Source organism: Trachurus trachurus (genome assembly GCF_905171665.1).
Source record: "Trachurus trachurus genome assembly, chromosome: 18".
NCBI lineage: Eukaryota > Metazoa > Chordata > Actinopteri > Carangiformes > Carangidae > Trachurus > Trachurus trachurus.
In genome coordinates, this window is record NC_139909.1 from 2,193,302 (window position 1) to 2,217,784 (window position 24,483).

General features: G+C 44.0%; 3 protein-coding genes across 3 annotated transcripts in view; 2 read left to right on the forward strand and 1 right to left on the reverse strand.

The window, feature by feature from the left end:
- LOC311001380 (uncharacterized protein) overlaps window positions 1–24,483 on the forward strand; it is a 199,170-nt gene that overhangs the window by 27,303 nt on the left and 147,384 nt on the right. The window lies entirely within an intron of this gene.
- Window positions 1–24,483, forward strand: part of LOC311001525 (uncharacterized protein) — a gene marked incomplete at its 3' end in the record, with an annotated part of 36,225 nt that overhangs the window by 10,476 nt on the left and 1,266 nt on the right. Inside the window, exons 2-3 of the mRNA XM_083992611.1 lie at window positions 21,068–21,394; window positions 22,111–22,254. Coding sequence (XP_083848737.1) covers window positions 21,068–21,394; window positions 22,111–22,254 — 471 coding nt within the window. The remainder of the gene's footprint in view (window positions 1–21,067; window positions 21,395–22,110; window positions 22,255–24,483) is intronic.
- Window positions 11,917–18,707, reverse strand: LOC311001448 (uncharacterized protein; the record flags this gene model as incomplete). Its single annotated transcript, XM_083992534.1, has 3 exons — window positions 18,529–18,707; window positions 13,729–14,217; window positions 11,917–13,137 (listed from the first exon to the last, which is right to left on the reverse strand). Exons 2-3 carry the CDS (start codon window positions 14,197–14,199, stop codon window positions 11,917–11,919), a joined length of 1,692 nt encoding a protein of 563 aa, XP_083848660.1. The 5' UTR covers window positions 14,200–14,217; window positions 18,529–18,707.

Below are 24,483 nucleotides of genomic sequence, written 5' to 3' on the forward strand. Positions count from 1 at the left end.
GTTGTTGTTGTTGTTTGTGTCGACTACAGAACGTCCTCCAGTCTGGATCATGGCTCTTAAGTTTCTCGTGGTTGCTGCTATATTTTTTGTCAGCTGTGCCTGTCTTGTGACTGAGAAAACAGTGGGTATGTAGTGTGTGTGTGTGTGTGTGTGTGTGTGTGTGTGTGTGTGTGTGTGTGTGTGTGTGTGTGTGTGTGTGTGTGTGTGTGTGTGTGTGTGTATGCGATGAAGATGTGAAGACTGTAGTGGACCACTCATGGGAACAAACATCAGGGGCCAAATGTATAAAACTGTGTATATTTAGGTTTAGAAATCCGCATAAACAGGAAACTTGCATATGCAGTCTTTCAGTTGGATTTATAAAACACCACGTACATATAGTCCCAGTAGTCCTAGTGTTCTTTCCTCACACATCTCAAACATCCTGAAATTGTGCGCATGTGCATGAGTCTTCTGACCATGCCATGATTTACCATCAATGGCTTCCAACACACCCCCAGTTGCCTGTTTTGCATATACAGTAAAAGGCCTGTAAAGGCCAGTATATTAAGTTGAGGAGAAATTCTGAAAGCAAGATAGGAACAGTTGAAGAAGAATAGTGAAGTGGTTGAATTAATTGATGAAAGAAAATGTATGTATGACCAGGCCTCTGAGTCTCTGATTGGTCTGAAGGACTCATGCTCACATCACTGTTGACTGACATAGGAGCTGAAAACTCATTTAATCTCATGTTCTTTGTGTCTATTACAGAACCTTCTCCAGCCGGGAGCATTACTCTGCTGTTTATCCTGAGCGTCCTGACTCTCCTGTCTCTCATGGGTTATGGTGTTTTTGTCTGTGTTGGAATTTGTAAAGACATGAAGAACACTGGGGGTTTGTATATGAGTGTGTCAGTAGAATTAAAAGTTAATGTTTCATTTTTTATGAACATTTTTAATCTTGTGTTGTTGTTTGTGTTAACTACAGGGCATTTTCGAGTCTGGTTCAAGGTTCTCCTGTTTGCTGCTGCTGTTCTTTTCACCATCATGATGTATAAAGGGTTTATTAACACACGTGGTATGTTGTATGTGTGTGTGTGTGTGTGTGTGTGTGTGGGGCCTGTGGTCTCCCAGTGTAAAGGTTAGGGTTAGACATTAGGTGCGTTCGAGATGAACTGCGCCTCGCCTGGACGGTCGGCGAGAGCAGGCGGCAGCAGCAGCAGCGGTGACAGAAAGCTGCAGTCAAGTCGGACAGTTTCCAGCCGCTGTCAATACAAACAGGAAGTCACCAAAATATATATTTCTTATGCTGTAGGCTACTGCAATTGTCCAATAAATAACCAATATATTTCTCATGACATAAGTTTGACTTATTTTTTTTAAGCAGTAGGCCTACAACATGAGATTCATATAATCTAGCATTATACAACAACACGTAGTATCCGGCGCGTTTCCCATCATGCCCTGAGGCTGCAGGCGGTAGCAGTCGGTGGAGAGCAACTGCGGCGCCTGGCTCTAAAAGCTGCGGCCGCCTTGATCTCGTGAGGTTATCGTTGCAGGCGCGTGCATGACGTCAGAGCAAGTCGGGATCAAGTCGGACACAAATCTAACCGGCATGCATTGTGCGATTCTGCGCACGCCTGGCTCATCTCGAACGCACCTATTAGCTCCTACATGTTGTCAGTTAGCCGTTAGCTGCTGACAGTGTCTCACTGTCTGGGACTTGGGGGCTGCACTGATGTTGGGGCAACCTCAGTTTTGTCAGACAACTCACGATTCCAATGTTTGCAGCTTTAGTATACATTTGGAGTTTTGAATGTAGTCTCTGAGCTCATCACTCCCTAAATAGATATATTTAATTAAAAAGCCTAAACATTGGAGTGGTGATTGATTGCATAACTTTCCCAGAGCCTGCAGGTGGATGCTGTGGTAGAGTTGGGCTGAAACAATTGGCAGTAGGCAGTAGTTTATTGTTTTTATTTACCTTTATTTAACCAGGAAATCCCATTGAGATCAGAAATGTCTTTTACAAGGGAAATCAGCCCATACAAGATATACAATAAACAATAAAACAAAAACTCTGATACTCCCACACAGTTTACACCAGAAAAACAGTGACACTTCTCCCTCACTGCATTCTTTATAATACACTTAAAATCATTTATAGAGTAAAAAAAATTCAGTTTAAGATTTTTTTTTGTTATTCCAAGACCATGGTGCATGGTAGGAGAATGATGTTTTGCCAAGGTCTCTCATGGCCCGAGGTACAAAAGCAACCACTTTGATGCACGAAGATGGTCGCATAGTACGCAGGGCAGCACTGTCACTGTCATGCAGTGTCACTGTTAGGCAAAGAGGACGATGGTAAAGTTTTGCAGTTTGAATAGTGTGCCCTCCTTTGTGAACCCACCAGGTGTCAGGACAGACTCTGCTCAGCATTGACCTTCAAAGAGAGGAAGCTCCTCCTGGTTCATGTTCTCTGGTTTCCTGCTTCCAGCTGCTCTTTTACTTCAATTGGCTGCAGGTCTGTCTTGGACATGCAGACATCACTGATCCATGTTCCTGTCTCTGTCCTCAGAGTTCAGGGATGGAGACACTGTGGAAGTCTACAGATGGAGGTCAGTCCTGTTGCCCTGTGAGGAGTCTCCTTTACCCAGATACCCCACAGTAACATGGAGACGCAATGACCTCAGTCCTTCCAATGTCCACCGGAGACTCGAGCTGCGTGATGATTTCAAACACCAGAATCAGGTCTACAGTACCAGGACGTCCATGAGCACTGACGCTCTGACCACTGGAGACCTCAGTCTCACTCTGAAGAACCTCCGACTCTCTGACAGCGGCAACTACACCTGCATCATCTCAGCATTTGGAAATGAACGGACACTGAGAGTCATACAACTGAAGGTCAAAGGTCAGCAACACACCCTAACACCTGTGGTACATACAGTCAGAGGTCAAGGATTCAGGTCAGAGTTCAGAGCTGATTCATAGTTTTCACCTGATGTCACATCACTCTGGGTATGGGAATGTCCACCTGGAGGGAAAAAACGCTGCCCAGCAGCAACCTAGGCTATCAAGGATGGCTCATTTAAACTGTAAGAATGGGTTCTCTGATGGTGGAGAAAAAAGTTTTCTTTAGATTTATGGCATGCCATATTATATTATATTAAAGACCCTACAAAGAACTATTGATTGGATATGCAAAAGTCTCTTGTTTCTGCTGATTTCTCTTTCAGCTAATGAGGCCATTGGTGGGAAGATAGGATGTTTCTAAATAGCGTAACAGTGGATGGATCGCTCCACCCACCGGACGAAATTAAGTATTTGACGGGGCTATAAATTAACATTGAGTTGTTGCTACGCTAGCGAGTAGCTACAAACTCAGCTCAATATCATCGCTATATTTTCATCGTGACTGATACTGGGACAGGATCCACAAAGAATCCTACCGCTTATGTCCACAGGGGTCGCCAAAATCAACACAAAACACTTACCAGCCAAGAAAAGGAAATACAGTCTGAATGGAGTGCTGGAGCCTCAACACCAAGGGGGCTATGCCGTGATGTTTAGGAGGGTCGCTGTGAGCAAGGAAGCCAAGGGTCCTGCACCCTTGGCTTCCTTGGGTGGCAGCTTCCTGGTTGTCAGCTAATGGCAGCTAGTGGGTCAAAGGTTAGGGATGACTTAAATTTGGACCAGGGTCACAAGGGTATGTAAAGGTCATGTTGTTTATGTTCATGTCGTCCACAGAAGAAAACTCTGACACAGCTGAAGCCTTCGTTTTCTTTCTTCTCCTGGTTCTCCTGAATGTTTCCCTTGGTGTCGTCTTCTGCCTTAAAATTCATAAAAGGAAATTAATCATAAAAGGTAGGTAACTTCCTATTTCCTATAGAGATGAGCTTTGGGTAAAATTGTGTCCGACAGTGTGTCGCAGTCTGTCTTCTGTGGATTCATCATGTGGTTTGTTGTCTTTCAGGACAATGGGTGGAGGTGAAGGAGGGGGAGGAGTCTGTCCTGCTGCCCTTCAGGTGGACTGACACCTGGTGGGTGAAGATGATAACCTGTTTTCCTACAGCTGACCTCCCTGAAGATGTCAGACTGGAGTGGATGGACGAAGACAACAGGAAGGTCCATGTGTATCAGAACGGTTCTGACCAGCCTAAAGAACAGAACCTGGTTTACAAAGGCCGAACAGAGATGAAGAAAGACCTGATGAAGACTGGAGACTTCAGTCTGAAGCTGAAACACCCCAGAGTGAAAGACACAGGAGAATACACCGGCAGAGTCTACAACAAGGACAGAGAATTACTGACAGAAAAAAGGGTGAATCTCTGGGTGCCAGGTGAGAGTTGACAACATGACCTCCCCCCTTCCCCTTCCGAAAATGGCGGTACCTTCCCCTACCATCTGGGGAAAAAAATATCACGCCCCGGCCATTTGGATTTCTTTCAACCAATCAAAATCGTTGTGGGCGTTGCCACAGTAACAGTGTGCTTGCAAAATATTGCCGGTAGTTGGGTGGGGAATAGGCGTTAGCCTCGTTAGCTCACTGAAGACGATGGGCCAAGCTTGATAGATAAAACTATGCCGTCGCTGGTCAGCAAACAAGCCAGAACGTCCTTCTTGGAGCAAATGGCATAAACATACTATTGAATATTTTACAGTCATATCAAAATATCCATGGCTCCTGTTGTTGTTTCCTTTCCCCGAGGGAACTGTGAAAACTCCAACAGGAAGGCGGGACTTCCGCCGGGTGGCTCATTCTGGTGAATCAGAAGGCTAATCACAGCAGTACACTTCCATCAGTTCAGACTACTCTGCTTCTAATTCTGGTTCTGGTTCTGTCCTTCAGGTTCCTCTACAACTTTGTGGTCATCAGACTGCTGTCTGATGAGATCATCATGTGCTTTGTTGTCTTTCAGGAGGACAATGGGTGGAGGTGAAGGAGGAAGAGGAGTCTGTCCTGCTGCCCTTCAGGTGGACTGACACCTGTCGTACCACAGCTGACCTGCCTGAAGACATCAGAGTGGAGTGGACTGACAGAGACAACAGGAAGGTCCATGTGTATCAGAACGGTTCTGTCAAGCCTAAAGAACAGGACCAGGTTTACAGAGACAGAACAGAGATGAAGAAAGACCTGATGAAGACTGGAGACCTCAGTCTGAAGCTGAAACACCTCAGATTCAGAGACACAGGAGAATACACCTGCAGAGTCTACAACAAGGACAGAGTCCTGAGAGAGAGAAGGATGAATCTCTGGGTGCCAGGTGAGAGTTGACCACAAGACCTCCCCCTCCCTCTCCCTCGTCCTTCCTCCTCCTCCCTACCTCCTCTTCCCCCTCCTCTCTCCTCCCTCTATCTGTTCCTCCCTCCTATGGAAGAATTATCTTATCTTTAATCAAGTGCATAGATTTTCAGTTTGAGAGCACGATTTCATTCCTTTTCAGCGACACAGTTCCTTCGCTCAGATTTTTTCTCCTCATGCTCACATTTTGTGCTTGCACTTAAATGTCTGCTGCTTTTTTTCAAAATGTGTGCTCGAACTCAAAAATCACATGCCTGTGCTCACATTTCTCCTTCTTGCACACAAAAATTTTGCTCGCATTCAAATGCACTTGATTAAAGATAGGATAATTCTCCCATACCCTCCTCCTCCTGTCTTGTAGCCAAGCTGGCAGCTGTTTATAGAGGTTGGTGTCAGGTTCAGGTTCTGCTCAGCTCTGCTCAGTACCAACTCACTCGTACCCTCAACACTGCAGGAACCAGACGCAGCATCAGCTTCTACATCTGTCCACTCTTCCTCTTCCTCTGGTTCTGGTTCTGTCCTTCAGGTTCCTCTACAGCAGCGGTACTCAAAATCAGTCACTTCCAATCAGACCCGTGACTGAGTTCTACTAGTTTACATATTACTGTATACTGTATTTCTCGGGCTCCGTGGGCCTGTAAGTCAAAGCGCTGGGACATGGAAACACGTGCGGAGCGTTTGTGTGTGCCTGTGAGGCCCTGCACTGGGATACAGAAACGCAGACGAACCCAAATCACCATGCGTGAAAATTTGGGGAGCGGGCTGGACTGTAAGTCTGCTTCTCCCCCGGTGTTGTGTCCCTGTTCCATCGGCCTGTGTCTCTCCTACTGTTTCCCACTGAGCTCTGCCTCGTTTGAAAGGTGAAGGAAGCCTATGTGTGGAAAGACATCGCCTCCGAGATGTAGAATGTGTATTATAGAAGAGAAACACACATTTCAGGACCAATGACTTGTATCCTCAGAACAGAGTCAGACATGTCCTGTGATGGTCAGGTCATATTTAAGTTGAAAATCACAGGGCATGTCTGAGGATACAAGTCAGCAGTGTAAAGCTCCAGCATGATATGTAAATGATGATATGATAATATCAAGATTTTTCATTTTATATCATACAAAACACCATGAAGTGTATAAATAAAAATTATGTGCTTACAAGTAAAATAAAAATATTTCAATTATTAGACGAAAAAGGTGAATTTAATTTCAATCTAGGCCTATTTGAATGTGCGGCCCCCAAGGTGTCTGTTAAGAAAAATTCTGGCCCTTCGACAAATGTATTCGAGTACCCCTGCTCTACAGCTTTGTGGTCATTTACTACTGTCTGATGACATCATCATGTGCTTTGTTGTCTTTCAGGACAATGGGTGGAGGTGAAGGAGGAGTGGGAGGAGTCTGTCCTGCTGCCCTTCAGGTGGACTGACACCTGTTGTACCACAGCTGACCTCCCTGAAGACGTCAGAGTGGAGTGGATGGACGAAGACAACAGGAAGGTCCATGTGTATCAGAACGGTTCTGTAAAACAGGACCAGGTTTACAGAGGCCGAACAGAGATGAAGAAAGACCTGAAGACTGGAGACTACAGTCTGATCCTGAAAGAGCCCAGAGTCACAGACAGAGGAGAATACAGCTGTGGAGTCTACAGCAAGAATGGAGACTTACTAAAGGAGAAAAGAGTGAATCTCTGGGTCCCAGGTGAGAGTTGACAACATGAGCTCCTCCCTCCTTTCTTCTCTTCATTCTGTCCAGTAGTGGTTGGTGTCAGGTTCAGGTTCTGTTCAGCTCTGCTCAGTACCAACACAACACTGCAGGAACCAGACGCAGCATCAGCTTCTACATGTGTCCACTGTTCCTCTGGTTCTGCTTCTGGTTCTGCCCTTCAGTTTCCTTTACAGCTTTGTCGGAGATTAAAACCTGCTGCTGTCTGATGACATCATCATGTGGTTTGTTGTCTCTCAGACCAACAGGTGGAGGTGGAGGAGGGGAAGGAGTCTGTCTGGCTGTCCTTCAAGACCAAAGCTGAGCTGCCTGGAGACGTCAGAGTGGAGTGGACGGATGGAGGCAACAGGAAGGTCCATGTGTATGAGAATGGTTCTGACCAGCCTGAAGAACAGCACCTGGATTACAGAGACAGAACAGAGATGAATGAAGACCTGATGAAGACGAGAGACTTCAGTCTGAAACTGAGACACATCACAGTCAGAGACACAGGAAGATTCACTTGTAGAATCTACAACAAGAATGGAGACTTACTGAGACAGAAAACCATGACTCTCAAGGTCAAAGGTCAGAGTTGTTTGTTTGTCTCTGTCTCTCTGGTTTTATCCCTTTCATTTCAAAGATGTGGTTTGTTGTCTCTCAGTCCAACAGGAGGAGGTGGAGTCAGGAGCAGAGTCTGTCTTGCTGCCCTTCAAGACCACATCTGACCTGCCAGGAGACGTCAGAGTGGAGTGGACGGACAGAAACAACAGGAAGGTCCATGTATATCAGAACGGTTCTGTAGAACAGGACCAGGTTTATAGAGACAGAACAGAGATGAATGAAGACCTGATGAAGACTGGAGACTTCAGTCTGAAGCTGAAACACCCCACAGTCACAGACAGAGGACAATACACCTGCAGAATCTACAACAAGGACAGAGACTTACTGAGAGGGACAATAGTGTCTCTTAAGGTCAAAGGTCAGAGCTGTTTGTCACTAGTTGTTTGTTTGTCTCAGGCTGTTTGTTAGTCTCTAGTTGTTTATCTCTAGTTGCTTGTTTGTGTCTGGAGTTTGTCTTTATTTGTTTTTTTTGTCTTTGTTTGCTTGTCTCTAGTTGTTTGTTTTTTCCTGGTTGTTTGTTTGTTTTCTAGTTTGTTTGTGTCTGGTTGTTTGTTTGTCTTTAGTTGGTTGTCTCTGTCTCTCTGTTAAACCAGGTTAAATCAGAGCTGTAGTATCAGGTCAGAGATTAAACCTGCTGCTTTTGTCTGATCTGATGACATATATTCGCTTATGCACTTACCAAATTCGCATTTCACTGCCTTGTACTTGTGACATGTGCAATCACAATAACGTGTAATCTAATCTAAACTAATCACGTGGTTTGTTGCCTCTTAGACCTACATGTGGAGGTGGAGGTGGAGTCTGTCCTGCCGTTCAAGACCACAGCTGGCCTGACTGAAGACGTCACAGTGGAGTGGATGGACAGATTCTACAGGAAGGTCCATGTGTATCAGAACGGTTCTGTAGAACAGGACCAGGTTTACAGAGGCCGAACAGAGATGCCTGAAGACCTGATGAAGACTGGAGACTTCAGTCTGATCCTGAAACACCTCAGAGAGACAGACAAAGGACGATACACCTGCAGAATCTACAACAAGCACAGAGACTTACTGAGAGGGACAGTAGTCAATGTCAAGGACAAAGGTCAGAGTTGTTCCTTTGTCTCTGGTTTGTTGTCCTCACTTGATTTGCCTCCTCTCATGGTAGAACTGTCATGTGTGTGGTTTCTCAGTGAAAACAAGTGGGTCTGTTAAGATGTTTGTACCCTGCTCCCAGAAACTTGTCACAAAGTGGAAATATTATCAGGACTTCAGACTGAGGCCGTCATGATTGCCCGTCCAGTCATAACAATAATACAAGACATGGTGGAAACAGGTCAAGAACTTAAAGGGGAAGATCTCTGAGCGCTGCGCGGCTCATTCTGATAATAATCATTCTGCTTCGGCATTCGGGTCCATTTTTATCTCAACTAGCCGGAGCTTTAGTGAGTCCAGGTTGAGGAGAGGAAGCCTGTGGAAGCTGAACTTCATCCAGCTGCTCATTTTGTTCTGACAATTCAGAAACACACAGAAACGAACCGTAGCATTAGTAGTAGCAACTTTCAGGTAAACAAGCCGCACTGCGTTCAGAGATGACATCATCCAGGTCAGAGGTCAGTAGGTCAACCTACAGACCCCGGATGTTGATAACAGCTAACCCCAGACTCAGAGGGGAATAGCACTAGCCTATCAGAACTAAATATTGGTGAAATGAAGGAGTTTCTCTGCAGATAATGTGTTATTTAGAGGCTGCATTCTGCTGCCCTGTAGACTCCATTATACGGATATACGCGGCTCTCGGCTGGAGCTCATTTCATCACAACCACTTGTAATGACACCAAAGTTATCTGGGTGAGGACATGATCGTATTTTATGCTAGAAATAAGGTCCAGATTGTAAAAAACGGTAATTCCCCTTTAAGAGAGATGATCTATAATCTGCTTTGATTAGACTATTAAAGGCTGAACCTCTGAGTCCAGGGTTAGGTTTTGGGGTTCTGTCATGTTTGGCTGTGATTTTCAATGAATTCTGGCTGCTGCTAAATGCTGCTTTGTTCAGAGTTTGATCAAGTAATCTTCAATACTGACAGAGAACTGACCACAAGATAATTCATGTCAAAGATGAACCTGTTGAAATCAGAGCTCTGGTTCAAATCACAGATTAAAACCTGCTGCTACTGTCTGGTGACATCATCATGTGGATTGTTGTCTCTCAGAAAAACAGGTGGAGATGGAGGTGGAGGACGGGGCAGAGTCTGTCCAGCTGTCCTTCAAGACCACACCTGACCTGCCTGAAGACATCACAGTAGAGTGGATGGACAAAAAGAACAAGAAGGTCCATGTGTATCAGAACGGTTCTGTAGAACAGGAGCAGGTTTACAGAGGCCGAACAGAGATGAAGAACGACCTGATGAAGACTGGAGACTTCAGTCTGAAGCTGAAAGACCTCAGAGTCAGAGACACAGGGGAATACAGCTGCAGCATCTACAACAAGGATGGAGACTTCCTGAGAGGGACAAGAGTGATTCTGAAGGTCAAAGGTCAGAGTTGTAGTTTTTTTTTTTGTCTCTGATTGTTTGTCTCTGGTTATTTGTCACTAGTTGTTTGTTTGTCTCTGTCTCTCTGGTTTTGTCTCCTCCCTGTCAAAGATGAACCAGTTGAAATCAGAGCTGCAATATCAGGTCATAGACAAGTTAACGACTTAGGAGACATGATCCATAACCTGTTTTGATCAAACTATTAAAGCCTGAAACTCTGAGTCCAAGGTTGTTTTTTTTTATGTTTCAAGGTTGCTGAGTGTCTCTCATGTTTGGCTGTGATTTTCAATAAATGCTGGCTGCCGCTGAATGCTGCTGTCAATTCTGGGTCAGAGTTTGATCAAGTAGAAATCTTCAATACTGACAGAGAACTGACCACAAGATAATTAATGTCAAAGATGAACCAGTTGAAATCAAATCACAGATTAAAACCTGCTGATACTGACTGGTGACATCATCATGTGGTTTGTTGTTTCTCAGAAAAACAGGTGGAGGTGGAGGTAGAGGACGGGGCAGAGTCTGTCCAGCTGTCCTTCAAGACCAGAGCTGACCTGCCTGAAGACATCAGAGTAGAGTGGAGGGACAGAGACAAAGGGAAGGTCCATGTGTATCAGAACGGTTCTGTAGAACAGGACCGGGTTTACAGAGGCAGAACAAGGATGAATGAAGACCTGATGAAGACTGGAGACTTCAGTCTGATCCTGAAAAAGCCCAGAGTCGGAGACAGAGGAGAATACTACTGCAGAATCTACAATAAGGATGGAGACTTACTGAGAGGGACAAGAGTGGAGCTCAAGGTCAAAGGTCAGAGTTGTTGTTTTTTGTCTCTGGTTGTTTGTTTCTGTGTCCTCTACAGAGAGAACGCTGTAGAAGACACAGACATCATCACCTGTGTCTGTCTCACTGTCTTCTGTCTCCTCCACAGAGAAGACAGTCGACATGAGGAACAGAAGAAGCTCCATTGATCTAACTCCTCTGTTGGAGGAGTTGGATCAACCAGTCTGATTGGTCTGTCAGTCAATCTGTCATCATTGACAAAATCTGACTTCGACAAGCGAGAAGCTGAAGAAGATGAAGGTGAAGAAGCTGATAAACGATGGATGAAGACAGGAGAACATTACTGAGTCCTACCATCTGTGTGGTGGACAATTAGTGTGTGTTTAATGAAGTTATGTTACAATATGTGATAAGGTGACAGATTATTGTGATTTTGGGTCAGTCTCCTACAAATTAACGTACGAATTAATAAACTTTAGTGGTAAACAGTGTCTGTCTCGACTTCCTGCACCTGTCACCTGTCGCTGTATCAGAGGCCCTGTCCTGTTAAAGTGACAGTTGTGGTTGTTTGACTTGGTCATCATCAGTGTGTTGCTTGTCAATCCAGATCAGTTCAAAATTAAAAGGGGACACATGTTCACACACTCAAAAACACAAAACAGTCCAATAATGTTCAAGTGTTGAAGAGTTTCAGTTTATTTTTCCAGTCACAACAGCTTCTTCCTTTGGAGCTGTGGAAACTGAATGTAGTGCAGGTAACACACCGATTACAGCTGCAGTTGTTATAAAAACACAGTCACAACATGATTGCGTAATGACATCATGATGACATCACGTGCTGAACCTGTCATAAACCTGATCTTGTTGAAACACACACTGAAGAAACAACATGATCACAGAATACAGTGAGCAGAGTTCAGGAACTACAACATGATTCCACGGACAACATTTCAATCTTCATACATGACGTTATTAGAGTCAATATCTTTTTAATCGGTCTCAGTGTCGGCCCAGAGTCCTGGTTCTAGCTGTGGTTCTGGCGCTGGTGGTTCTTCAGGCTGCTGGACCTGCTGAACGCTTTGCCACACTGCTCACAGACGAACGGCTTCTCCCCGGTGTGGCTCCTCTGGTGGTTCTTCAGATCCCCCGACTGGGAGAAGACAGCTGCACACTGTCCACAGCTGTACGGCTTCTCCCCGGTGTGGACGCGCTGGTGGACGATGCACTGACTCGAGGACGCGAACGCTTTCCCGCACTGGTCGCAGACGTAGGGTTTCTCTCCGGTGTGAGTCCTCTGGTGCGGTTTCAGCTGACTCAGCGTGACGAAGGCCTTCCCGCACACGTCGCAGGTGTACGGTTTCTCCCCAGTGTGGATGCGCCGGTGAGGTTTTAACCTGCTCACCGTAGCGAATGCTTTCCCACACAGGTCGCAGCTGTAGGGTTTGTCTCCGGAGTGCAGCCGCCGGTGGGTGTCCAGCTCCTTCGCCGTCACGTAGGTCTTCCCGCACTGGTCGCAGCTGTACGGCCGCTCGCTGGAGTGGATGCGCTGGTGGCGTTTCAGACTGCAGGAGGTCATGAAGGCCTTCCCGCACTGAGCGCACCTGTACGGCTTCTCCCCGGTGTGGATGCGCTGGTGAGTCTTTAAGTTGCTCAGACTGGAGAAGCTGTTCCCGCACTGGTCGCACCAGTACGGCTTCTCCCCGAGGTGGACGCGACGGTGGACTTTGAGATTACTCAACTTGACGAACGACTTCCCGCACTGGTCGCAGCTGTGCGGTTTCTCTCCAGAGTGGATGAGCTGATGTCTCCGGAGCCGATCCGCCAGGGAGAACACCTTCCCACAGGTGTCGCAGCTGTACGGCTTGGCTTCGGTGTGAGTGTGTTGGTGCGACTTGAGGTGGTACAACCTACTGAACGCCGCTCCACACTGGCCGCAGACGTAAGGCTTCTCCCCGGTGTGGATCCTCTGGTGGTTCTTTAAGCTGCTGATGGCGGTGAAGGTGTTCCCGCAGTACTCGCAGCTGAAGGGTTTCTCCCCCGTGTGGATCCACTGGTGAGTCTTTAAGTGGCTGGAGGTGGAGAAGCAGTTCCCACACTGGTCGCAGCTGAAGGGTTTCTCCCCCGTGTGGATCCTCAGGTGGGTCTTTAAGTTACCTGAGGATGTGAAAGTGCTCCCACAGTGCTCACACCTGTGCTGCCTCTGGTTACTGTGCAGCTTCTTCTCAGTCTTTGAACGCCTCTGTTTCTATAGTGACAGACAAACAGGAAGAGAAAGACAGAGAGAGAGGGATCAGATTCACCAGCATCAAACTTGCATTGAATAACAAGAGTTTATGATTCCTGCGGTCTGACCGTTTAGTCCTGAGGTCTAAAACCTGAGATTGTTTGGTCCTGAGGTCAAAAACCTGAGATCGTTTGGTCCTGAGGTCTAAAACCTGAGATTGTTTGGTTCTGAGGTCAAAAACCTGAGATTGTTTAGTCCTGAGGTCAAAAACTTGAGGTCCGAGTCTGATCGTTTGGTCCTGAGGTCAAGCACATGAGATCGTTTGGTCCTGAGGTCTAAAACTTGAGATCGTTTGGTCCTGAGGTCTAAAACTTGAGATCGTTTGGTCTTGAGGTCTAAAACTTGAGGTCCAAGTCTGATCACTTGATCTAGAGGTCCAACACCTGAGGTCGTTTGGTCCGGAGGTCTAAAAAATCTGAGGTCCGGGTCTGACACCAGGTCCAGAACTAAAACATCCTGAGATCAACAGAAGATCCAAACTAGCTGGGAAGAAGCAGAACAATGAAACGTTCCTACGATTCATCTAGACAAGATGAGACCCTCAACACTCACCTGCTGACCAGTGGGACCCACACACCCTCTGCTCTGGTCCTGGTCCTGATCCTGGTCCTGATCCTGATCCTCGTCGGTGAGGTTCTCCTCCATGACAGTGGTGTGGTGGTCTTGGTCAATGATATCTTGGTCCTGGTTCTCCTCGATCGTGGTCGGGTGGTTCTGGTCCTGGTTCTCCTCCTTTACTCTGATCTGGTCGTGGTCCTGGTCAATGAAGTCCAGGTCCTGGTTCTCCTCCTTTATCTTGATCATGTTCTGGTCTTGGTCAGTGAAGTCCAGGTCCTGGTTCTCCTCCTTCATCCCGGTCTTGTCGTGGTCCTGATCATAGTGATCCAGATCCTGGTCTTCCTCCTTGACAACGAACCTGTAGGAGTCCAGGTCGTCGGGATCCGGGTCCTGGTTTTCCTCCTTGACCACGACCTTGTAATAATCCTGGTCGGTATAATCCGGGTCCTGGTTTTCCTCCTTCATCCTGGTCTGGACCTGGACCTGGTTTAGGAAACAGAAACGTTGGTTCCTTTGAGAACAAAACTCTACAGTAAAACTAAAACACTGAATGATGTCACATAATCACTATAATCATTATTATGATCATAATATATATATATATATATATATATATATATATATATATATATATATATATATATATATATATATATATATATATATATATATATATATAAGGGGTGCACCGAATAATCGGTAGCCGAATATTGCAAAAAAAGCAACATTCGGCCTTCGGTGGAATGAGCGCAAAGCAAGGCCGAATATATAAAAAAAAAAAGTCTGATAAATACGCGATCGCGCGACGATCGAAACGGCAGCTTAAAGGACAATTCCAGGCGAATTCAACTCTGGGGTGTATTTACCTATCATTTTAGGTCTAAAAGAATGAATCTGAAGATTTTCAGTTTAATTGCTCCTGTTTTGCGGTAGTTGCATCTGTCCCCGCATCCCCACGGCAGCAATGAATGGGAGTGGATGTAAGTTCCGCTGTTTAGGCTGTTTCCAGCCCTCAAAGCCGCAATTTTTTTCCACAGACAGCGTCAGATGGCTCCTCAAACATGCACCGAGAAGTTTATTTACTTCAACAAGCCGGCATGTTTGTAAAACTAGATCTAATTCAAAGTCTCCCGGAGTCTCGCGCGAGACCCAGTTGCCGTGCTGGTGTATTCAGGCGCAGTAGGAGCTCCCGCTTGTGTCATAAACACAGGAATATCAACTCTTTATTTGCTTCAAGTGTACATTTTTTTCCACAGACAGCGTCAGGTGGCTACTCAAACATGCGCCGAGAAGTTTTTTTTACTTGAAGCAAGTCAAGAGTTGATATTCCTGTGTTTATGACACAAACGGTAGCTTTTCCCACTGCACCTGAATACACCGCGCACGGCAACTGGGTCTCGCGCGAGACTCCGGGAGACTTTGAATTAGATCTAGTTTTACAAACATGCCGGCTTGCTTGAAGTAAATAAACTTCTCGGTGCATGTTTGAGTCTCCATCTGACGCTGTCTGTGGAAAAAAATTGCGGCTTTGAGGGCTGGAAACAGCCTAAACAGCGGAACTTACATCCACTCCCATTCATTGCTGCCGTGGGGATGCGGGGACAGATGCAACTACCGCTAAACAGGAGCAATTAAACTGAAAATCTTCAGATTCATTCTTTTAGACCTAAAATGATAGGTAAATACACCCCAGAGTTGAATTCGCCTGGAATTGTCCTTTAAACCCCATGGAGCTTTATTAGTAAGTGACTCCTACTGCTGGAAAAACAACAGCAACAAGAGCAGTGGGGGGAAAGCTGCACAGCGACCGCGCGCACCGTTGCACGTCGCTCAGAGCCCGGTGCGTCCTGTCTGCAGCGGAGACACGGCCACTGAGAGGGCTGAGTGAGCCAGGTAACCGTTCCTGTAGGAACGCGCCTTTTAATGAATCATTTAAAAACCAAACACCCTGAACAGCATGCTGAGTAGGAGAGGAAGAGACAACTGCAGCAGTTAAAACGAAAGTTCCTCGTCCCAGCATGTCGCCCACTCTGTCCGTGGCCGACAGCTTTTAAAACAGTGTTTCCCAACCTTGGGGTCGGGACCCCACGTCGGGTCGCCTGAAATTCAAATGAGGTCGCCTGAAATGTCTAGTAGCCTAATTGATGAATTTAAAAAAATCTGACCAAGAAAGGTTAGGAACCACTGTTTTAAAAGACACTTGGGTTTTTTTTTATGTACTTGCATAGATCTTTCAGCACTCACAATGGGCCGATATAGGCCTAAATGAATTTAACTTGTTGTGCTTTTTTGATGAGCAACGGCAACTGGAATATTCAAAAACTGTCAGAATAGTCAATAAACATTTACTTTTTTGAAAATTAAGTTTAAAAAAATATTTTATTTAAAAACTTTATAACCACTTTCGGTATTCGGTATTATTCGGTTATTCGGCCAAGCGTTTTGATTTTATTCGGTATTCGGGTTCGGCCAAAAAATGCCATTCGGTGCACCCCTAATATATATATATATATATATATATTTGTGTACAAAGCTGAACCCCTACTACTTAAAGCTTCAGTTGGTAACAATTATTCAGTCATATTTCCATTTCCATTTCCTCTCTCTCTCTCTCGATTGTGCTAACCATTACAGGCGAAAAGCCAAAAACATATAGGCTACTTTATAAAAAAACAATACAATAATACAACAAAACATGTTCATGTTTTTCTGATTCATGTTGATCAAGGATCAATAGTTGGCCAGAAATGTATTTTTTTATACAGTATATAAAGGTATGTAGAAGAAAACCATGAGATCCAGTAGAACCAGAACAAACGTTCAGCTCCTCCCACATTGTTACCTGTGTAAACTTGAATATCAAAGGTGTACAGAAATTGCCGTTTGTCCTGTTTGTCGCGCTGAGTTTTCTCGAGTTGCCGCACAGGTTTACCCAAGTAAGGAAAACAAATTTGATTGGTCGTTATCGAGTGGGCGGGATATTCAAAGCTTGGGGCGAGACCGAGCTCGGTGTGTGTGTGTGTGTCTCAAAGGTTTGATTAACGGATGACGAATCCAATATCAGTGGCTGATGAATCGTGAGCAACGTGACGTATAATCCGTGTGCCTGCATTATCCAATGGGGAAAAAAAACTACCCCACTTTCATCCCAGATTTACTCAAAAGTAGAATTTTGCAAGATTCAAGATTCAAGATGAGAGATTCATTTATTTGCCATTTTATGTTTAAACATAATTGGAACGTTCTGTGGTGATGTGTGTGTGTTCATTTCTTTTCACATAAATAAATTAAATACGTACAGGACAGGACAGTGAAAACAACCGAAACAAATGCAATGGACAGTTTAAATGAAACTTTAAAATAAAAGTTTGGGCACAAATTTCGCGAGATTTTGGGACTTCAATACAAGACGGACATTACAGACGAGCAGCATGGAGGTATTTGGATGTTTTTTGGTGTGTCTTTTTGTTACGAAGACAGTTGGTATCCATTTGCAACCATCATATGGACATGCACAGCTACGCCGAGACCCCCTGTAACTCAGAGAAGCCACGGAGGACTCTGAAACTTCTCCCAGCCCTTAGTCCACATGAGGGGGAGGACATAATGAGTAAAATTTCAATTTTGGGTGAACTATCCCTTTAATGCTGTTGTCCAATTCTATTCTCAGTGCTGTGAGGTACCAGTCAGCCATATGGAAACACTGGTATGACTGTCTCCTTTAAATTTGTATGTGTGTGTGTGTTTACTTGTCTTTTTTAAATGGACCATGAGTCTAATAATAAAAGTCTACTAATAACACACCTGTACATATCCATAGTAACTATCTAACAGTATAGCTTCCACCTGGTCTTAAGTCCGATGCAGTAAAGTTAGTAACATATGACAAATATAGCAAATGATAGCCAACAAAACTGTCAACAAAACTAGATGTGTTTCAATTATTAGACATTAAAGGTTAAAGCAGAAGTGAGTGGTCCGGTCGTTTTCGCTAATGCTGCGTTCCAGGCAGGCTTTTGAAACCGTAAATTACAGCTTCAAGTCACAACTTACGACTTTGTAGCGTTCCAGGCAACCCACTCGTGTTTCTCCGACCTGTTTTACCGGTGAAAGTCATTATAACGGCCACTCGTAACTTCTGACCCGTGAACTCGTACCAGATTGAACTGGTACCACTTCACGGTCGGAAAAACACGAGTTACGAGTTTCCTTGAACGCACCATAACAGTCCTCGTCCCTACGTCACCACATTCACGGCGTTCCTTGGCTGCACACACAGCCCTGCATGCCGTTCTCTCTCCTCATTGGATAAAAACTGTAGGATACGATAAATGTTTTCTCCTCGGCTCAGAGCAGAGCAGAGAGACTGACAGACCCGTGTTTCAGTCCAAACACTCTATGTAAGTGATTGCTGTCGGAAGATATAAGACTTAGCCTATATTAACACAAAAATATCACTTACTTCTGCTTTAAGGAGGAATGAGAAAAATACTGATGATGAACATTTTTACTTTCATACAAAAATGAATCATGTCAGATAAAATCAGAAATGCATGAGATATAGCCTACGTTTTCCCTTTGGTAGACAGAGAGGAACATAAAAAAAACAAGTAAATAATGAATTTCATGGTTGTATCTCATTTCTTATTGGTGCAATTTAAAATGTTACAAACTGCCCCTATGTTTAAACTAATCCACTGATTCACTAACTCTGTGTTACAGGTTCAAGATAAAACGTCAAACCGCAGAAGAGAACCGTAAATAATAAACATAAACATGTAAACTCAGTGTTACCTGCGTCTGTAGCTGGAGGCTCGTGACGTCTGTGGTTGGTCAGTTAAACAAACCGGAAGTCGGTTCTGAGACATAATGCACCTGTCCGCGCGCCGTGGAGTGTCCGCATCGTGTCGCACTGACGCAGGTGAAGGTCCAGGTGAGAAGATTAAAGGTTCAGAGATCCGACTGATGAAGCCGAGGACTGAGGGAACCCGGAAGTACACACTGGGGGAAATAAGTCCGACGTCCGGGTGAAACACGGACCAGATCTGTTGGTTCCGCTCTGAGCCACAGCCAGGAAACAAGTAGAAATATAAACAATATACTGAAAGAACAGAAACTAAAAAAAGGTTGTAAATGGTACAGAAATGTAATGTTTTAATAGCGCTTTGATTTGTTGAATTAGTGACTTAAATGGATAGTTCAGCTTTTTTTTAAGTGGTTTTGTATGAGGCTCAGATGGCCATATATATAGATAGATATAATACAATATTACAAGAGAGTGAGTCTGTTTATTATGTGTGTATATAATTGTCTATAAAAACAAACACTCTAGATAGATAGATAGATAGATAGATAGATAGATAGATAGATAGATAGATAGATAGATAGATAGATAGATAGACAGACAGACTTTATTACAGACTCAAGGTCCACATAAAAACATTTTTAAAAAGATTTTTTTTTAAACACAGTGGAATGAGACTGGGTGAAGTTTTAACTAGCCTACATTTACTAAACAACCACTTAAATAATAATGTGATATGCTGTACTGTTACACAACAATATAACGTTACCTGAACTGTGAAAATAGTTCGTTTTTAAATCTCTTTCTCTTTCTACTGGTATTAATATTAACCTATAGGCCTATATCTATTTTTCATTCTGTACCATCTGTAAACATGTCACTAAAGATCAGCTGAAACAAAAACCAAGATTTTCATTGGTTTGAATACACTGGCACCTGACACATATAGAGTTCAGCCTGTTAGGATTCACTTGGGTGTTGGTGTTTACAGTAAATCTAGGCTATATGAGGTGTGATCAGTCCATACACAGTGACTTCATACTGTCAGAGAAGAGATAATTGTGTTGAAACAGCCTGAGGTGAATGGTTCTCATGTCTGAGACTGGGGTTACACCACCTGGTTGTCCATTCAGAGTAAAGCAGCCTGCAGTAAGTGAGTAAATACACCAGGGGGCAGCGACAGCACACTAGCATGAATGTCTCAGCCTGAACAACTGATGCAGACTGGGACCAAGCAGAGGAGGATGCTCAGTCCTGTTAGATAATAATAATAATAATAATAAATTTTATTTAGAAGCGCCTTTCATGCCACTCAAGGACACTTTACAGCAGTTAAAATCATCAAAAACACAGAATAAATCATCAATAAACAATACCAAAACAAAACACACAGCACGGAATAAACAACATTAAAAGCACAGAATAAACAACAATAAACACATCAGTAATAATGAAAAGAACAAATAAATAAAACTGTGCAGAATAAAAGGGAAGTGTTAGGGTGAGGGGTGGTGGGGTGGATAGGCAATTTGAAACAGGTGGGTTTTGATTTTTGTTTTGAAAAGAGGGAGAGAGTCAATGTTACGGATGTGAGATGGTAAAGAGTTCCAGAGTCGGGGAGCAGAGCGACTGAAAGCTCTGCTCCCCATGGTGCTGAGGATCTGTTCACTTGTCATGTAAAAACCTCAGAGTGATGGTCCAGTCCCCTGCTGCTGCTGGGAACCGGACGCCTTCATGACTCGATCTTCTCCTCCACAGCTGTGAAGATGTGTTGCTCCTCCTCGGTGTTGTCGGTCTCCCTGTGTCTCCTGCTGTGTCTCCCCCCGTGTCTGTCCTCTGGAGGTAAGACCTGAACTCTCTGTCTCTGTAGTTACTGTAGTTACTGTAGTTACATGCAGGGTGTTTTATAGACCTGCCATGTCCATCACCCTCTCAATCGGCAAAGAGGATCGGGCTGCCGATCGGCCTCAAGACACTCAGAGCATTTTAATGTAATGGTTAATGGTTTAATAACCAATTTAACAACAGATGCCTCTAAATTAAATGTATTATTATAATTATTATTATTATTAGACACTCAGAGCATTTTAATGTAATGGTTAATGGTTTAATAACCGGTTTAACAACAGACACTCAGCGGGACATGATGCTGCCTTGTGTGACGGTGCAGTTCTATATTAGTTTTCTTCCTGGTTGATGGTGTTTCTCTGTCATGTGACCAGTCTGGTTCGTTTCCTTCACAACACTCAAAGTGAAACTGAAACTAAACTACATGGGGACAAACTGAATCTGAAAGAACATCAAGCTCCTGCACTAGACTCCAAAAAGAGTCTTTCATTTGTGTTAAAACAAGTATTCAGATTAGAGCTATCAGTCACTAATTTAATTAAATGGTAAATGCACTTATACAGCACTTTTGTAGTCTCTATACACTTTCAGTAAGGATCCCACACACAGTTTACAGTAATAGATGAGGCTACTGATCACTGACGTCTACTTCCTGTTTGTCTTTGTTGTTTGTTAAAACAGTGACAGTGAAACCTGGAGAAGACGCCACTCTTCCATGTCGAGGCCCCAGAGACGATGAGATCACGGTGATAACGTGGAGCAAACCTGACCTGGAGTCAGATCTTTACGTCTTCTTCTACAGAGAAAACCGTCTATTTGAAAACTACCTGCATCCGTCTTATCGTGGTCGAGTGGAGCTGAAAGATCCAGAGATGAAGGACGGAGACGTTTCTGTTGTTCTGAAGAACGTCACCTTCAACGATGCTGGGAGATACAAGTGTTACGTCAGAAACACAGGACCTGACCTCAAGTTCATCAGCAGCTTCGACCTGAACGTCACAGACTCAGGTGAGTTTGTTCGTATTAGAAAGTCTTTAGTCTAGAGCACTGGAAAACAGAGTAACGACACGCATTGGTCCAATGGAAGCGCCTCCTGGTGGAGGAATGTGGGTATTGCAAAAGCGCCCAAGAACTGACATCTCTGCATTGTTGGTGAATGAGCAAGTGTGGTATTTTCAATAATTTAAGGACATTTACAGATCACCCACGTTAATATCATCATTGAGGATCCTTTACAGATAAACATTAACACATAGGAGAGTAAAACAAACAAACAAACAAAAACAGTTTTCTACATTAATGTTTCAATCTACATTTTGTAATAAACAAGTTATAGGTATAATTTAATATGACCAAGACACCTAAAAACAAAAACACGGCCGTTTTCATCAATTTACAAGCAAGTGGGCAACACACATACATTGGAGTGAATGGGTTTTCTGGGCGCTGCTGCAATACCCACATCCTGCCACTAGGGGCGCAAAACCCTTAAACCCTTAAACCCTTAAACCCTTAAACCCTTACCACAGGAGTCAATGGTGGTGTCCTTACTCTCCTTTCCAGTGCTCTAGTTCTCGTGTGTGTGTGTGTGTGTGTGTGTGTGTGTGTGTGTGTGTGTGTGTGTGTGTGTGTGTGTGTGTGTGTGTGTGTGTGTGTGTGTGTGTGTGTGTGTGTGTGTGTGTGTGCATCTGACAGCTGATACCTCACTCTGCTTCTCTCTGCAGGAGGAACAGAGGAGGGAGGAGACGAGGAGAGAGGAGACGAGGAGGGAGGAGACGAGGAGGGAGGAGACGAGGAGAGAGGAGACGAGGAGAGAGGAGACATGGAGGGAGGAGACAAGGAGGGAGGAGACAAGGGGGGAGGAGTCAGTGTTGGACTGGGGGTTTTTCTGACTCTGGTTGCTGTTGTTGTTTTTAATTTTCTATAGGTCTAGAAAACAAATAAAAAATCCCCAAACTGAGCAGAGCCTTCTCCTGTCCCATAATGAGTCGAATGAGCTCCAGAGCAGTGCTCCGGGTCCCAAGGATTAAGAAAAAAAAATTAAATAAATCTATATTTCAAGCTTGTTTGTAGCGGAAGCTTCTCTTCCTGGTCTGTCAAATTTGGACGAACCGGGAAGAGGAGCTTCGAGAAGCTTCGGCTACAAAACAAGCTTGAAATATTATTAATATATATACTTATTTAATTTTTTTTCGGGACAATTTCTCATGTCGGGGCTTCAATACAAGACGGACATTACATACGAGCAGCATGGAGGTATTGGGATGTTTTTTGGTGTGTCTTTTTGTTATGAAGACAGTTGGTATCCATTTGCAACCGTTATATGGACATGCACTGCTACGCCGAGACCCCCTGTAACTCAGAGAAGCCACGGAGGACTCTGAAACTTCTCCCAGCCCTTAGTCCACATGAGGGGGAGGAGATAATCAATTTTGGGTGAACTATCCCTTTACCAAGTGTGAGTAACGTAGATTCATCCACATTACAGTAATATGAAACTCTTTTAGAACCAAACGCAAACTCCTCGGGGTCTCTTTCACAAAATACATGGTGAAAGCATGAATAACAACCTATAACCGCACATCTAGTGCAGGAGTCACTAAAACCTTTCTACTCTTTGCTGTTGTTTAAAACATGATGCACACTCTACTGAAACATTCCTGGTAATCATAACTACCCATAATATGCAACATTTTGTGGTGCCTTGACTGTTTACTGACCTGTGTAAAGCAGGTGATACTTAGGGGGTTAGGGGGTTAGAGACGCTACCTCCTTTACCTCCACCCCCCTCCACTGCCTTTTAACAGAAATGTGACATAAGCACCCAAATGATTCGACTGCGACCATAAATAGATAAATATTAACAAAATAATGGGTACAATGACCTATTTTGGGAATACCACAACAGCGTTCAATGTATTTCAGGTACGTTGAGCCACGTCGAGGCGCGTTCTCCATGAGAACAATGGTCATTTTAACAAAAAGAAAACAATGTAAGAGTAATTGCCTGTTTCTTCTTAGTGATATCCACTAATTGTATCATAATTAATGAAGTTAAGCCTCCTCTGTGATGGTGTTTGCATGCTCTACTGCATGTCTACCCTTTTACTCCTATTACTGTTTCAGCAGCTGCACCGAGACAGACAGGACAGACAACTGACACATGGACAACACAGTGACCTCTGCTGCTACTCAACTGTTTACCAACAAGTATTTATGTATTTTTACCACAACAGTGCAATATTTTATAGCATGAATGTACTACGTACACCTCTCTGTATGAATGAGTGGTGTGAAACTGTTGTGTGCATGTTTCTTTTATGTTTTTATATGCACTTTAAGGTTCGGCCTCCAACTCTGTTGCACTTTTGTACAACGACAATAAAGTTCTTAACTATAACTATAAGCATTTATTTGTCTCTGTTGTCTCATTCAGCACCAAACAGCTGAGCGTAAAATTAGCCGAATGCCCACCTGCTTAAAGGGACAGTTCAACATTTAGTCCGATCCTCCTCTCACCATAATCCCTATAGTCATGGGTGGGCTGTGGTTGAAATTCAGCCTGGGAGCTTGGTTAGAAGAGGCCTTTTATCCAATCACACACACACTATAAATTAATTACTCATTATGTATTTAACAGAACAAGAAAACAGGATGTAACACATTTGGCTGCATCTGCGCTATCCTTTTTTTTCAGCTCCAGCCATCTCTTTGTGGCATGTTTGCCAAAGTAAGTGGAAGTAGTTTACTCTACTGCAACCAACATGTAATTTATCTTTGTTTGAATTGATTTAAAAAAAAAAAAAAAGAAGAAGAAGATCAAAACAATATTATGATGAATCGTACGCTTTGATCAACACTACTGCATTTTCTGCAAACTCTTGCTGTCCATGTCGGGACTGTGTCTGTTTGACCAGACTATCAGTCATTGGACTAAACAGAGTGCCCACCGGTGACGGGGGAATTTCAACCACACTCACAAAGACTGAGAACACAAACATACAGAGGTGCATTTATTAGATTAGCCTAATGTGTGAAATGAATGGTAAATGTGCGATGTACATTACCTGAACACTGAGGCTGTGGAAAGACTTCAA